The sequence below is a fragment of the Nerophis lumbriciformis genome, linkage group LG09, assembly GCF_033978685.3.
Source record: "Nerophis lumbriciformis linkage group LG09, RoL_Nlum_v2.1, whole genome shotgun sequence".
NCBI classification, from domain to species: domain Eukaryota; kingdom Metazoa; phylum Chordata; class Actinopteri; order Syngnathiformes; family Syngnathidae; genus Nerophis; species Nerophis lumbriciformis.
Window position 1 is genome coordinate 14625668 of NC_084556.2, and position 17987 is coordinate 14643654.

The 17987-nt window shown below is 37.6% G+C and overlaps 1 protein-coding gene across 1 annotated transcript; it reads left to right on the forward strand.

Annotated features, from left to right (window-relative positions):
• Positions 1–5242: 5242 nt before the first annotated feature.
• Positions 5243–5831, forward strand: LOC133607138 (insulin-like). Its single transcript, XM_061961603.1, has 3 exons — positions 5243–5301; positions 5399–5591; positions 5662–5831. Exons 2-3 carry the CDS (start codon positions 5411–5413, stop codon positions 5829–5831), a joined length of 351 nt encoding a protein of 116 aa, XP_061817587.1. The 5' UTR covers positions 5243–5301; positions 5399–5410.
• The last annotated feature ends 12156 nt before the right edge of the window (positions 5832–17987 follow it).

Below are 17987 nucleotides of genomic sequence, written 5' to 3' on the forward strand. Positions count from 1 at the left end.
GTGGGTGTGCAACACAATGGTGCCATTGAACAAAACCTAATGGTATGTTCAGAAATATGTTTTCTGAACATTTATGGACTTGAGACAACAAGGTTGCAACAATACCTGTAAATCCGCTACTATGTTTGTTTAGGGGGAGTGGTAATACAGTAGTAATATTGTCTTAAACTGAACAAAACATTACAACTACCACTTGTATGACAAAATTAGGGTTATACTTGATTACATAAAATAAATGCGGTTGTTGTTTTGATTTTTATATCTGAGCTTGGACCTTTATTCATTGTCATCAATAAATGGAGATGTATTATATTTTTTGTTCACTACTTTAAGGGGCTGTTTGCAACTACCTCACATTGACATTTTTCAAAGCAAAAACAAATAACACCGCCTTTAGTGGTTCAACAGAACACATTTGTTTTAAAACTATTTATATTTTTCAGAATAACTAAAGTTTTTGTAAAAAAAAAAATTACCGGTCTGGAAACATGTATTGGTGTTTACGGAGATCACTTATGTGTATATTTTAGGCCATATGTGTATATTTTAGGCTAGAGATGTCCGATAATATAATGTTATATTGGAAATTATCGGTATCATTTTTTTTATTATCGTCATCGTTTTTGTTTTGTTTTTTTGTTGTTTTTTAATTAAATCAACATAAAAAACACTAGATACACTTACATTTAGTGCACCAACCCAAAAAACCTTCCTCCCCCATTTACACTCATTCACACTCATTCACACAAAAGGTTTGTTTCTTTCTGTTATTAATATTCAGGTTCCTACATTATATATCAATATATATCAATACAGTCTGCAGGGATACAGTCCGTAAGCACACATGATTGTGCGGGCTGCTGGTCCACTAATAGTACCAACCTTTAACAGTTAATTTTACTAATTTTCATTAATTACTAGTTTCTATGTCACTGTTTTTATATTGTTTTACTGTCTTTTTTATTCAAGAATTTTTTTTAAATTTATTTAGCTTATTTTATTGTATTAATTTTTTTTTTAAATACATTATCTTCACCATACCTGGTTGTCCAAATTAGGCATAATAATGTGTTAATTCCACGACTGTATATATCGGTTGATATCGGTATCGGTAATTAAAAGGTTTGACAATATCGGAATATCGGATATCGGCAAAAAGCCATTATCGGACATCCCTATTTTAGGCCATTGGTTCTTTGTTTTATTTTTGCAAAAATAAATATATCTATTTTTATATTGCTCTTTTTATCTTTGGTATGAACATTATTATGTAAACTCAAAGTTATTGGGGGTTTTTTTTTGGTTCTTTGTTGTTGTTATTTTTGTATTACAACATTTTATTATTTGATCATGTTGTACTGCATTATAATCTTTTGTTTTGTGATTGTGTGATATTTTTTGCCTGGACCCCAGGAAGAATAGTATCCACTGCGGTGTAGACTAATGGGGATCCTTAATAAACTAAACTAAACGTATCATGGTTCGTCAACACAGGAGTGCGTGCAAACAGTGGAAAGGGGATTCATATGGCCCCAACAACGTGACATGACATGACTATATTAGGGTGTTGAATATCTTACAGTTTGTTTTGTAGCAGTTCCAACTTTGACCACATCATCAGTTGCTATGTAGAGTGGCGCTTTTCATCATTTTCAGCAGACTGCATTGCAAAATGATTAACCCCCCACCTTCCTCTGAAGTGAAATCCACCCAGGAATGGGGCCATATACTGTAAATCCCTTACCTGCTCTACATACAAAAACTGTCCAAGAGGAGCAACAAACAAATTGCAGTGAGGTTGTTGTTATGATCGAATATACATTCAATGACAGCCTGCTCAGTGGCCTTGTGGTTAGAGTGTCCGCCCTGAGATCAGTAGGTCGTGAGTTCAATCCCCGACCGAGTCATACCAAAGACTATAAAAATGGGACCCATTATCTCCATGCTTGGCACTCAGCATCAAGGGTTGGAATTGGGGGTTAAATCACCAAAAAATTATTCCTGAGCATGGCCACCGCTGCTGCTCACTGCTCTCCTCACCTCCCAGGGGGTGAACAAGGGGATGGGTCAAATGCAGAGGTTCATTTCACCACACCTAGCATGTGTGTGACAATCATTGGTACTTTAACTTTAACTAATGCTAGCTATCCAAATTGCTATCATTGGCTAACAAAATCCATCCATTTTCTACCGCTTGTCCTTCTCGAGGTCATGGGAGTGGCTTGAGCCAACACCCAAAGCTAATGCACGTGCACGTGTTACGTGCGTACGTAGTTGTGTCAATACGTCCTAGAAGAGGTAGGAGGGTGGATTATACCGGTTAAAATACACTGGAAAGTTAGCACCCGCTAAGCCAGTGGTTCTCAAATGGGGGTACACGTACCCCTGGGGGTACTTGAAGGTATGCCAAAGGGTACGTGAGATTTTTTTTAAATATTCTAAAAATAGCAACATTTAAAAAATCTTTTATAAATATAAATAAAAACCTATCTTTTTTTTTAAAATAGTTCAAGAAAGACCACTACAAATGAGCAATATTTTGCACTGTTATACAATTTAATAAATCAGAACGTGATGACATAGTGCTGTATTTTACTTCTTTATCTCTTTTTTTCAACCAAAAATGCTTTGCTCTGATTAGGGGGTACTTGAATTAAAAAAAGGTTCACAGGGGCTACATCACTGAAAAAAGGTTGAGAACCACTGCTCTAAGCATCTGTGTAAATGTTGCAAACAGTCCCTTTACGTAGAACTGATGCAATTGTTTTTATCATCTTAGAGGACAAATCATTTACACAAGTTAGAGGGCTGATACTTTGGAGCAGAAGTGTCCAACTTGTTTTAATTAAGGGCCACATTGCAGTTATAGCAGCCCTCAGAGGGTCACTTGTAACAGTGAATTATTTATGAATTTCCATCCATCCATCCATTTTCTACCGCTTATTCCCTTCAGGGTCGCGGGGGGCGCTGGAGCCTATCTCAGCTACAATCAGGCGGAAGGCGGGGTACACCCTGGACAAGTCGCCACCTCATCGCAGTATTTATGAATTTTATTGATGGATTTGCCTCATGAAATAGCTATACAATTGCCGGTCCATTTTAATTTAATTTAATTTAATTGTTTTTGTGTACACTGTAAAAAATATATGTACCAGTAAAAAAACAAATATAGGGCTCAGTTGCCAGAACTTTACCAGGTATTGACCATGGTTTTGTAGAATATTACTGTAAATCCAAAAGCAGTTACACTGTTTTGTTTTACTGTAAAATCTACTGTTGCTGTTTTATTGGAAAACCATGGCAACTAAGCAAACAGTTTTTACCATAAAATCATTTTGTCATTTTTACAGTGTAAAATGTTATGGATACAATTTTATTAAATTATGAGTCACGTATATAATTTTTAATTTTTAATTTAACAAAAACAATTTCAGAATATATGATTATAAAATAATTGTTACATTATGAGATTATTTTAAAGTTTAAAAGATGAATTTTGTTATGTCAAAATGGAAAGAGCAATTGCCTTTATTACAAACGTAATAAAAGATAAAGTACTTTATTGACGCATATTATTTCCAGACTTTCGCAGGCCACATAAAATTATGTGGCTGGCCAGATCTGGCCCCTGGGCCTTGGGTTTAACACCTGTGCTTTAGCGTAATATGACTCGAATAAAAGTCAAAAGTAGTCATCTAAATATTCACAGGGTTTCTCCTTTATATATTTTTTTTTTTTTTTTAACGTAAAAACAAATTAAAGTAATATAATATATTTTAGCCCCCAGAAGAAGTCAAAAGTAGCTATTTTAACTTTTATTGCCAATTCCAACAGATCTTACCATCTGTTGTCTTCGTGCTCCCCCTGACACACAACAACACTTCCTCACTCTCCACAAATCCGCTTTCAGGCACAGACGGTGTGTTTGTGATCATGGGTAAAATAAACATCAAATCAAAATCACACAAATATAAAACATAATCCCGGCAGGTCGTTACAATATGAATGAATATATAGCCTATTATGTGTGCACTATTGACTAATGATGCACCGAAAATTGGACCGTCGATAAAAAAAATGTATCACCAAAAACAGCGCTGCCTAAACTGGATGTTGTGATGTAAACAAGACGCACGCAATTGTCTGCAAGTTTGCAATGTGTACATAACTTTGAAATATCTGGGATACACCAGCGATCTACAACATGTGCAAATATTAAGAGGGCAGTTGCGGCTTTTAAGGAGAGAGTCCAACTGGAGCAGCAGCGCGAAGCAAGTGTGACATCATGCTCGCTGCAGTTCATTTTTCGACTGGAACATCAAGTAGAGTCACGAGTACAGTCTATATCAAGGGTAGGGAACCTATGGCTCTAGAGCCAGATGTGGCTCTTTTGATGACTGCATCTGGCTCTCAGATAAATTCTAGCTGACATTGCTTAACACGATAAGTAATGAATAATTCCGCTGGTAATCACAGTGTTAAAAATAACCACGTATCAACCAGACTACAAAGCCATCAGCAAAACCATAGAGCACCAGAAGTCGCATTAATGGTAAGAAGCATTTTATTTATTATTGGTTACCTTCAGAAAAACATCGTTATTAAAAAGAAAAAGAGACTTATTATACTCTAAAAATGTTGGTCTTAGTTAAAAATGCACGCATTTAATTGTATTCAGTGTTAAAGAATATTATATGGCTCTAAAGGAAATACATTTTAAAATATTTGGCTTTCATGCCTCTCTCAGCCAAAAAGGTTCCCGACCCCTGGTCTATATTCACACCAGAAGAAGATGCTAGATTTGTTGCTAGTCTAACAGAGGCCAGCCACTGGTTGGTATGGATTATTTTACAAAGAGAAGTTTTCATACGGTATGTAAGCAATGTCCAGTTGGAAAACAATGGTTGTTCATCCTTTTGGAGGATGACCTTTAGAAGTTTACCAATTTTGGTACTCTTAAGTGGCGTATTTGGTGATATTGTGCTGACCAAAAGGGGAGGAAAGACGGCTGGACAGCTGATGCGTGTTTGAACAAGAGGTGATCACATCAATTCGGCTCATTAAGCACGGTTTGTTTTACTAATTGATGGTGCCAAAGTGCCTCCAGTCGGACCTGAAGGGTGACTTAACAATTGCTGACTGGAAAATGTTGGACACCGACGTACTTATCTGCGCAGATGCTACGTACGTTTTCAGGTGACGTTGAGGTATTAATGGAAGGCAGACCTCTTACTTGACAGCGACCAGTTCTCAGCAGTCTTCTAGACAGGACCTCCTCGTCTATCTTATCAAACCCTTTCGGTAAGACAACTGAGTTATGGACTTCTCTAGTTTGTAATTCCTACTATATTTTTGTTTCAAAGATTGCTTAACTGCTTGTCGTACCTTTCGTTGGTAGCTCTTTCCCATCATGGCAGCACTGTGGCTTCATTCTGCCCCAATCCTGGTCTTATTAGTTATGTCATGGCCGTGCTCCAGAGCTCTTTCTTCGCAACGCCTGTGTGGCACTCACCTGGTGGAGGCCCTCAATATGGTCTGCGAGGACAGAGGCTTTTTCACCAGTTCCCGGAGGGACCTCAACTCTGTGCTGCGTAAGGGTGTCAGATAGTCACTGGCATTTTCAATAATGAACAAATCATTCATGCCTCCTCGTCCCTGCAGGTCTCTTACCGTCAAAGACTGAGGGGGCGACATTGACCGGCAGCATGAATGAGATCGCGGGATACGCCTTCAACAACCCGATGGACATGATGGTGAAGCGTGAGGGCATTGTGGAACAATGCTGTCACAATCCATGTAGCATGCTTGTCCTGGATAAATATTGCAACTAGAACGGGGTCTAACTCAACGATTAGCCATAGCTTAGAATAGTTTACCTCTCTGTAATTTATCCAGGAAACCAGCAATAGAACTCTGTAAAGTGAATTGAATAGTGATACATATATTTTCCTAAAAAATAAAAGTTTTGTGAATTGTTTTTTTTTTTTTTGTCCCAGCCTAGATGTGTTCTCTTTGGTTGTGTTGAATATGTAGTCCCAGGTTGTAATAGCTTTTTTATGAATTATGGATAACCTAATTCTGCATTTCAGACAACTCGGATGTTTTCCCACTTTAAAAAATGCAGTTTTTACAGGAACTGTTCAAGGTAGGCTTGTTTGATGTCCATTGGGGCTATTTGATTTAGCAAACTATGTATTTGACAGGGCAGCACGGTAGGGGTTAGTGCGTGTGCCTCACAATACGAAGTTCAATCCCGGGGCTCGGGATCTTTCTGTGTGGAGTTTGCATGTTCTCCCTGTGACTGCATGGGTTCCGTCCGGGTACTTCGGCTTTTTCTCACCTCCAAAGACATGCACCTGGGGATAGGTTGATTGGCAACACTAAATTGGCCCTAGTGTGTGAATGTGAGTGTGAATGTTGTCTGTCTATCTGTGTTGGCCCTGTGATGAGGTGGCGACTTGTCCAGGGTGCACCCCGCCTACCGCCCGAATGCAGCTGAGATAGGTTCCAGCACCCCCCGCGACCCCGAACGGGACAAGCGGTAGAAAATGGATGGATGGATGGATGTATTTGACACCCTACTTACCAGCAAGAAGTGTGACCCCCCCACACATAAATACTGTAAGTCCTGTACATTCAGAAAGACTACATACAGTAGAATCTTAGTTAGTCTTGCATGGGTCTTCCGACATAGCATTGACCAAACACATTTGTCAACACTTCAGTGGTTATGTGAACGAGCCAGTCTGCTGACCTATTGAAACGGTTGAGTGGGCTGAAATTTCAAGTCTCCAGAACACACCCTAAAAACCTTTTAGGATTTGATCTGTAAAGAGCAATGGGCCAAAATCCCTCCTGGTGACCAACTACAAAAAAGGTCTGACCTCCGTGCTTGCCGAGAACTATATAATTTTCTCTGTATTCACGCATTCTGTCTGATACTCTGCAGCATTATTTTTCTATTCCTTGCACATGTCTCTTTTGTGCTCCACCAATTGTTGCATGAACAATGAGCAACACGTTCTTTGGGTCTCATGTGCTGAATCCAAGCAAAGAGCCCACAGACAACCAGAGAGTCTCGTTAGTATTCCACTTGAGTTTCCATATTGCAATTTCCTGTGCTGAGTCTTATCTAGAGTGAACTAGGCTTCACACAGCTCCCTGCTTCCCACCTGCTGCTGCTGCTGCTCCATCTCTATGTCCATTTGCCACTTTTTCATTCTCTGTTCTCACTTTCACACACCCCATCTACCATTTCTTGGTTGCGCAATGTCACAATTAGAATGCTAGAAATCAGCAAAGCTTTAAACGTTCACCTCTGTCAGTTGGCTTGTGTTAACTTATGCCGAAATATACCTACGGTGGCCGAGAAGGGTCACAACATCTGCAAACGCCACAACACAGCAACTTTCCGTAACAACACAACTTTACAGCACAACACAACAACATGAAGACTAAGCCACAACACAACAACTTTACGGCACAATATAAAGCAACAACCCAACTGCAAAACCACCGCGCAATAACATTTAGCGGAAAATTGAAGTGACAAACACAACGGAAGTGACAGCGGATAAAGTTTTGCCGACGGACCAAGTGGCTAAGGCGGGAGGTTGAAGACATTATAACAGTGGCGGGCCGTGCGTTTCCCACCTAGGCCTTCAGTGATGTCCGACTTCAATGATTACCTCTCAAAATATCATAATTTATGTCACCACATGACCATTGCTGGAGAAATACCATACAGAAACACATTTACGCACTACTGGGCATTGTACAAAACGGGTTATTTCCGGGCACATTTAAAAATCAATAAACCTGCATCAGCAATTAAAACATATCTTATGTGGTACTGTCAAAATTTAAATTGCAAAAAACATATTAAACGTGAAAAAAATAAAGAAATACAATATCTGAACTCACATTTCATCGCCGGGACAGCTGAGCTAGCTTCGGCTCACAAGATGTAGTTTCTCTTTAAATATCCTTCTTGAAAATGGCCTTGCAAATATATGTGTTGTCTTGTCTGATCATAAAAGATGCAGACAAAGCAAGTTGGCTGAGTTCTTAAAGTTTACTCCACAGCATGCTCATCAAAAACATCCCGCTGCCGACTTGTCTACATTCAACAACCTAAACGGGGCTACTGCGCATGCGCTTCACTACTGTGGCATGCTGGGTAATGGAGTTTGTATGTTACCTAGCTCATAACATCAATATATATATCTGCCTTAGGCCAGCTAGAAGGCCTTACTGACAACTGTCTGTCAAATGTTTGTGTCCGTTCACTGAGAGTGCATAGACGCCCGCATGGTTGATTCTGAAGGCCTCGGGCAGATTTGGTACAGCATGGCAACATAAGATAGCTGAATTCTGATTGGATAAAAACTCTATGACCTAAAAATAACAGCGCTGGAAGGAGCATAATATGACATGAAGATAATGTGAATACTTTTAGATATTTAGGGAAAGTATATTTTAATGAACCTAAGTGAAAGTACAATTTTATGAGGAGTAAACCAGGAGGCTTGACTCAGGTAAAAAAGGACAATTATGACTAATTGGATTCATGCAGACTTAGGCCTGATCAACCTGTTGATTAACGTTTATATAAACGACATTTGTAAAGTTACAAAGGACTTAAAATTAGTTCTATTCGCAGAGGACACAACTGCTTTCTGTTCAGGAGAGAACACACAGAAGATAATGCAAATAATAACAGAAGAAATGAACAAATTAAAAAGATGGTTTGACAAAAACAGACTATCTTTGAATCTCAGTAAAACTAAAATAATGCTATTTGATTACAGTAGAAAAGAACATCATACACAAATACAAATAGACAGAGTAGACATGGAAAGGGTAAAAGAAACAAAATTTTTGGGGGTATTAATAGATGATAAAATGAACTGGAAATCTCATATACAAAATATACAACATAAAGTGGCAAAAAACATTTCAATAATGAATAAAGCAAAATATATCCTGGGCCAAAAATCATTTCATATTCTCTACTGCTCGCTCGTGTTACCATATCTGAGTTATTGTGTAGAAATATGGGGAAATAACAACAAATGTGTGCTACATTCGCTAACCGTGTTACAAAAAAGATCAGTTAGAATAATACATAATGTTGGATATAAAGAACATACAACCCCTTTATTTATTGAGTCAAAAATATTAAAGTTTGATGATTTGGTAAAATTGCAAACAGCTAAAATGATGTACAAAGCAAACTATAACCTGCTACCAAAGAATGTACAACAATTCTTCTCAACTAAAGAGGAGAAATATAACCATAGAGGAAAATCTAATTTAAAACATTTGTATGCACGTACAACACTTAGAACTTTTAGCATATCAGTATGTGGAATTAAATTATGGAATGGATTAAGTAAAGAAGTTAAAAATTGTACTGATATGATCCAGTTTAAGAAGTTGTTCAAAATAATAGTGCTTACAAAGTACCAAGAAGACGAATTATGAGAAATACTTTCAACCTTATTGAAAATTGACATATATTGATTCAATATATGTCAGTAAAGGTTTACAGGTTAATTCCCATTTATTCATATTTGTAGAGTTTATGAATCTTATCTGAAGCTTTTTCTAATACTGTTGTGGCTAAAAGTTGTTGTGCTATGGTTTTGTGTTGTTGTGTTGTGGCGTTTGCATTTGCTGGCCATCCAACAAGCCATTTTCTACCACTTGTCCCTTACGGGGTGCTGGAGCATTGTCCATCCATCCATCCATTTTCTACCGCTTATTCCCTTTGGGGTCGCGGGGGCCGCTGGAGCCTATCTCAGCTACAATCGGGCGGAAGGCGGGGTACACCCTGGACAAGTCGCCACTTCATCACAGGGCCAACACAGATAGACAGACAACATTCACACTCACATCCACACACTAGGGCCAATTTAGTGTTGCCAATCAACCTATCCCCAGGTGCATGTCTTTGGAGGTGGGAGGAAGCCGGAGTACCCGGAGGGAACCCACACAGTCACGGGGAGAACATGCAAACTCCACACAGAAAGATCCAGAGCCCGGGATTGAACCCACGACTACTCAGGACCTTCGTATTGTGAGGCAGATGCACTAACCCCTCTCCCACCGTGCTGCCCGCTGGAGCATTGTGTCTTTTGCAATTGTGTTGTGGATTGAAATTGTTGCGTTGTGGCTTTATATGTTGTTGTGTTAAAGCGGGGGTCAGCAACCAGCGGCCCTCGAGCCTCATTCGGCTCTTTAGTGGCACCCTAGTGGCTCCCTGGACAATTTTTTAAAAAGGATTGAAAATGGAAAAATATGGGGGAAAACTTTGTTTTTTGTTTGAGGACAAACATGACACAAACATTCCCAATTGTTAGAAAGCCCACTGTTTAATATGTTTGTGTGTATTCTTCACTGATGAGAGTATTTGGTGAACATCGTTTTGTCCTACTCATTTTAGCGGTTTTTGAACTCACCATAGTGTGGATTGTGACGCAACAATTTGTTTACATGTAAAATCTTCCACTCCTTCTTTGTCTCATTTTGTCCACCAAACGTTTTATACTGTGCGTGAGTGCACAAAGGTGAGCTTTGTTGATGTTATTGACTTGTTGGAGTGCTAATCAGGCATATGTGGTCAGTGCATGACTGCAAGCTAATCAATGCTAACATGCTATTTAGGCTAGCTGTATGTACATATTTCATCATTATGCCTCATTTGTAGCTATATTTGAGCTCATTTAATATCCTTTACTTTTATCCTCTTTGTATATAATTTAGTTTTCCATGTCTCATGACACATTTCAGATAGGTGTTTGTGTGCCATGTTGTTCCAGACCACAGCAAACATTACCTAGCTTGCCAAAGATTGTAATAACTCTATTAAAAGAAGACAGCCTGCTACTTCCTTTAACTTGGACACACACATCTATACCTTTGGCCAATCTGAGCCAGTAATTTTCAGGAGTTAAATCACCTTCTGAGTAGCCTCTGATTTACTAATGGTTTCTAATGTTTTAAAAAATGTGTAGAATAAATATTATATTTTAACATTTCTTTCAACAAAGATATTTTGCGGCGTTGATGGTGGCCATGTTTTTCAACCAATGGTTTTCAAATGTTGCATATGTGTTCTTGTCAGCCCCTTTTAAATGTGTGCGGGTTAAATCATCAAATATGATTCCGGGGCACGGCCAAGCGCTGCTGCCCACTGCTCCCCTTACCTCCCAGGGGGTGGAACAAGGGGATGGGTCAAATGCAGAGGACAAATTTCACCACACCTAGTGTGTGCGTGACAATCATTGGTACTTTAACTTTATTTTAACTAAATCTCGCATGGATATGACAAAACACCTTAAAGGGGAACATTATCACAATTTCAGAAGGGTTAAAACCATTAAAAATCAGTTCCCAGTGGTTTATTTTATTTTTCGAAGTTTTTTTCAAAATTTTACCCATCACGCAATATCCCTAAAAAAAGCTTCAAAGTGCCTGATTTTAACCATCGTTATATACACCCGTCCATTTTCCTGTGACGTCTCACAGTGATGCCAATACAAACAAACATGGCGGATAGAACTGCAAGGAATAGCGACATTAGCTCGGATTCAGACTCGGATTTCAGCGGCTTAAGCGATTCAACAGAATACGTATGTATTGAAACGGATGGTTGTAGTGTGGAGGCAGGTAGCGAAAACGAAATTGAAGAAGAAACTGAAGCTATTGAGCCATATCGGTTTGAACCGTAAGCAAGCGAAACCGACGAAAACGACACATATATTTTTCCACGATTTCAGCACTCAGGTTAACCATACCTAAATAGACACAAAATACTGCATTACACAAGACTACCCGAATGTACTCGAATGATTGAAAAAAATAAAAGTTTTTAAGCTAAATTATTGGTAAACACAGTTTATGTATAATAATTTACGTAAAACCGCGAGTAATGAATAAAGTTTTCATCAATTAATATATTCTGTAGACATACCCTCATCCGCTCTCTTTTCCTGAAAGCTGATCTGTCCAGTTTTGGAGTTGATGTCAGCAGGCCAGGGAAGCTAGGGTCGATATTCTTCTCTTGATCATCTTCGGTTCATTCTTGCCATCTCTGTCGTAGCATAGCTTTCGTTGGTAAAGTGTGCGGAACAAACGACTGACCATTTCGTCGGCTTTCCCCACACCCTCGTATTTTGAACAAATTTCGTCCAATTTCTTGCCACTTTCGCATCTTTGGGTCACTGGTGCAACTTGAATCTGTCCCTGTTCGTGTTGTTACACCCGCCGACAACACACCGACGAAAGTGAGAAAATGGCGGATTGCTTCCCGATGTGACGTCACGTTGTGACGTCATCGCTCCGAGAGCGAATAATAGAAAGGCGTTTAATTCGCCAAAATTCACCCATTTAGAGTTCGGAAATCGGTTAAAAAAATAGATGGTCTTTTTTCTGCAACATCAAGGTATATATTGACGCTTACATAGGTCTGGTGATAATGTTCCCCTTTAAAGTGAGAGTGTGTTGTTTTAAATCAATTTAAAATGTCAAATAAGCCACACTTAAATAACAGAGACACCACATAGTTGTCAAAAAATTACTAGCACAAGTAACCAACGAGCACAGTTTAGATTCTTACGGAGTTTATATGAGTAATAGGGTGATATTTTTACATGACAAACCTCCAACAATGTATTGTTTGTAATTGACATACATGTTTGATTCAATGGTATAAAGCAAAGGACTTACTCTGTGTGACTCCCTAGATGCCATTCTCTTCAGGACCTGAGGCAGAGAGAAAGAGGCAGATCAAGCTTCAGCCACAGAATATGAATTTGCTCTCTGCAATGCAGCCAAAGATGGAGACGCTATCACAATGCAGCCTGCTTGTCTTGGTGCACAATGCAGCTATAGACTATTTTATTATTCACATCAATCACTAATTGAAATATATAATTGCATGACAATGCAACTTCTGCATTATTGATGTCATTCTTCAATGGTTTATGGCTTAATACGTTTTATTTTTTCAAAATAAAATACAGATGTGGCACAAAAGTTGATTGGTTCCTATCAAAATGAATTATAACCTGTCAGGCCACACCACAGTCTGACAAATGAAGATGGATTATGCCCTCGTGCCTCTTGACCTTCTCTCTCACTTTGTCTTGGTGCTAAAGTAAGGCTAAGTGCCACTTTGGAAATTAGCAAAATATTCAACATCAGAGGTTTGTTCACTTGGTTTTAAGCATATTGTGCATATTGTGTCCATAAAGGGTTTACTCTGAACTAATGTTTTGCTTTTTATTTAATTGTATACAGTATTTTTATGAGGGAGTGGGGGGAGTTGGGAGTTCCAAAATAATTAACATAATTATGCTATAGATAACATATTGTACTAATTTGGAAAAAAGGGAATAATTCAAACAGTGTTTTCTAAATGATGTTGAGAATCAGATCATTTAAAAAATATATATTATTTGACTGTTAAGAATGATTATGAAAAATAAAAATACATAACATAATTGAAAAAAATTCAAAAGAAAATAACTGATAAAAACATGATGACTGATAAAAAACTGTTAAGAATGTCAAAAAAAATTCACAAAAATTTAAATTTTGGAAAAGGATATAAAAAACTATTTTTCAAATACCATAATGGTTAAGAATGTATAAAAAAATAAAAACACATCCTGATTTAAAAAAATATTTATATTAAAAATTATTTCAAAAATGCTTGACTGTTAAGAATGTTTAAACAATTAAAAACTCATAAATTAATTACAATTAATTTTAATACAAAATAATTAAAACATATTTGACTCATATGAATGTCTTAAGCAGGGGTCCCCAAACTTTTTGACTCGTGGGCCGCATTGGGTTAAAAAAAATTGGCCGGGGGCTGGGCTGTATATATATATATATATATATATATATATATATATACATATATATATATATATATATACATATATATATATATATATATATATATATACATACATACATATATATATATATATATATGTATATATATATATATATATATATATATATATATATATATATATATATACATTGTCTTTTTAATCCGTTTTGACATTTAACTTTGTCCCGTTATCGATGGGAAAATTCATTTTTAGACAATATGATTTGCCTGAGCGGCTAGGAGACACCGAGAGTAACAAGCGGTAGAAAATGGATTAGAAAGGAAAGATTAAAAAAATAATAATAATTAAAAAAATTTAAAAAAAATAAATAAATTTAACTTGGGACTTCCCGTCGGCCGGATTTTGGATGCTGGGGGGCCGGATCCGGCCTGTGGGCCGTAGTTTGGGGACCCCTGGTCTTAAGACTAAAATAAATGTTTGAGGCGCATTTGCAACACTAAGTTAAATGTGAAATTCTTTTATTGTTTTTTTTGCCTTGGAAATCACAAGAGGTTAACTTATTTTTACACTTCACTAAAATAGAATAGAGCACCGTTGTTGTCATTGTGCATTTCCATAGTGTATTGACAGAATTATGCTTGATACACAAAATCAAACTATACATACAAACACAATGTAATGTATAACGAGCTAAAAAATGCTTGACTTTTAAAAACGCAAAAAAAAAACCAACATATATTTAAAGTTAATATGAAGATGCGAGTGTTTCATTGTTTTTACAACTAAAAATTAAAAGTGGTTGACTTGTTTTTACACTTGAACTGATTATAATTAAATAGAATACATAACTGATAGAAAGAATGCAAATGCCATGGATTGAAAAATAGATATATTTTTTAAGCACAACATAAAATATCAATAAAATATAATCCACATGCGCGGCATCTGCAAATCTCACAAGAGTGCGTTTGACGGTGAGTAGTTTTATTTTATTTTATGGCTCTCTGTTCATGACTGGTAAGAATGTACAGTTATTACAGGTTTTATGATGGCCACAATTCAACCCTGAATTTTTTTTATTTTTTTTTTCTATTTAACTATTGGACAAGGGAATCAAAGGATAAAAACATACATCTATCGGTGTAGTGGTAAAATTAAATGTTGAAATTGTACGTGAGCATGTTTTGTGTCCAAATTTGCCAGCAAGTCATGAATACAATAAAACGGTGACAATTTCAACCAAAGGAAATATCATGTAAAAAAAAAGAGGAGAGGAAAACCTGTCACTTTCTGTTGCTGAATGCCAGTCAAACCAAACATTGTAAAGGCAGAGAGCAAATCCATCTACTTTAATATGTATAACACCATTTTTTTTGTTTTTTATGAAAATGAAACACAACATGGAATAAGAGCTCCTCCATGAGGCTCATCTACAAAAGAAGAGATTGTGGGCGGTTATTCCGAGCAGCCAAAACAACCCACGTACGCTCAAGCACACTAATAAAGACACACAGCAACAAGCTGGTGTGCTACAACACACCAAGAATTATGCAAAATGAACAGAATAAAACCATGCCAAAAAAACACGCACAATTCTTGGACGAACACTGACTGGTGACGTGAAAAGAAACACATGAAGTGAAGACATGGCCAAAGGCAGGGCGTCTCTGTTTATTCTACACACGCCAAGCCCGTGGCAAAACGGCGCCCCAATGTGTCGCATGTCACGATAAGCCTGTGCACACATTTAGGCTTGCCAGGGATGAGCGCCACACAAAGTCATCCTATTCCGGGAGCATGTCATGTATGTCAGCTGCGACGGTGCCACGGGCCGACATGTGCCCTTCAGTGTCTTTATCCCAGCCATGGGACTAAACATGCTGGCCCATGTGCTCACTTATAGTGGGAGACACAACACCTCTAATTTAACAACCCTCAAGTATGGCCATAAAAACTCACAATATTCCACACCATTTTTTGTTGATAATGCATTAAAGTGGAAAGAAAGTGAGGGTTTGCATCAGTTGTGCTCTTTGAATATTAAAATCCACCATTTAATCATCTCAATTCTCACTTTGGATGTTTTATTATCCATGCCTGTCCTCTTCCTTCCTCCGCTGTGTTAAAAAATGGATATTTTAAGTCATTGCAATAAAATAAATGACCTAAGCTATTAGGTACAAAGTGTTTTGGGACATTTTTATAGGAGGATGTAGTAATAACCTAAAATGCATGGTTGGAGATGACCACGAGCCCCATAACACTTATTTTTAATTGTTATTTACGTGAAGAGCAAGGCATAGAGACATTTAGATTGAACTGAAAAATAATAACTTGACCACGATGTATCTCAATAAATTGTTATGTAATAAACTGTATATATATGTACATATGTATATACTTATATATGTATACACATATATATATATATATATATATATATATATATATATATATATATATATATATATATATATATATATATATATATATATAAACACGTATATATATACACATATATATATATACATATATATCATTAAGTGTCTCAAAGGGCTGCACAAGCCACAACGACATCCTCGGTACAGAGCCCACATAAGGGCAAAGAAAAACTCAACCCAGTGGGACGTCGATGTGGATGACTATGAGAAACCTATATACATATATACATACATATATACATATATGTATACACATGTAAGTATATACATACATATACAGTATATATGCATATACATACATATATACTTATTTACATATATACATATACATACATACATACATATATATATATATACATATCATCTGTGCATCAGTTGGTGACGTCTCTGCGTTGCTGACCTGTCTCCGCTCAAGACGATCTCCTGCTGGCCCCACTATGGCCTGGACTCTCACTATTATGTTAGATCCACTATGGACTGGACTCTCACAATATTATGCTAGATCCACTCGACATCCATTGCACTGGTCGCCCAGGGGGGGTCCCCACATCTGCGGTCCCCTCCAAGGTTTCTCATTGTCATCCCATTGGGTTGAGTTTTTTCTTGTCCTGATGTGGGATCTGAGCCGAGGATGTCGTTGTGGCTTGTGCAGCCCTTTGAGACACTCGTGATTTCGGGCTGTATAAGTAAACATTGATTGATTGATTGATTGATTGATTGATTGACATAGAAAACCCAAAATCAGTGAAGTTGGCACGTTGTGTGATTCGTAAATAAAAACAGAATACAATGATTTGCAAATCCTTTTCAACTTATTTTCAATTTAATAGACTGCAAAGACAAGATATTTAATGTTCAAACTGAGAAATTTTATTTTTTTTGCAAATAATCATTAACTAAGAATTTAATGGCAGCAACACATTGCAAAAAAGTTGGCAGAGGGACATTTTTACCACTGTGTTACATGGCCTTTCTTTTTAACAACACTTAGTAAACGTTTGGGAACTGAGGAGACACATTTGTTGAAGTTTTCCAGGTGGAATTCTTTCCCATTCTTGCTTGATGTACACCTTAAGTTGTTCAACAGTCTCTGTTGTGGTATTTTAGGCTTTTAATTGCATCACACATTTTCAATGGGAGACAGGTCTGGACTAGTCTAGTACCCGCACTCTTTTACTATGAAGCCACGCTGTTGTAACACGTGGCTTGGCATTGTCTTGCTGAAATAAGCAGGGGCGTCCATGGTAACGTTGCTTGGATGGCAACATATGTTGCTCCAAAACATGTATGTACCTTTCAGCATTAATGGTTCCTTCACAGATTTGTAAGTTACCCACACCTTGGGCACTAATACACCCCCACTGGTTAGAGTGTCCGCCCTGAGATGGGTAGGTTGTGAGTTCAAACCCCGGCCGAGTCATACCAAAGACTATAAAAATGGGACCCATTACCTCCCTGCTTGTCACTCGGCATCAAGGTGTCAGGCTTGTCCCTGACAGTTTGGTCAAGTTTTAGTTTTTCCTCTGTCATTTCCTGTCAACGCTCTTATTTTGGTTCTGTTTCCTGTTTCTCCCTGAGTGCTGTGTCCCTTCAGCTGTGGCTGATTGGCACCTGGCCACACCTGGTGTCAATCAGCCAGCTGCTATTTATACCTGCCCTACCCTCCAGTCAC

Excerpts from the sequence above, each read along its gene's own strand:
- LOC133607138 (XM_061961603.1), top strand. The coding sequence starts at position 5,411 with ATGGCAGCACTGTGGCTTCATTCTGCCCCAATCCTGGTCTTATTAGTT. Across the intron at positions 5,592-5,661 it reads GGACCTCAACTCTGTGCTGC|GTCTCTTACCGTCAAAGACT; the intron begins GTAAGGGTGTCA and ends TCGTCCCTGCAG.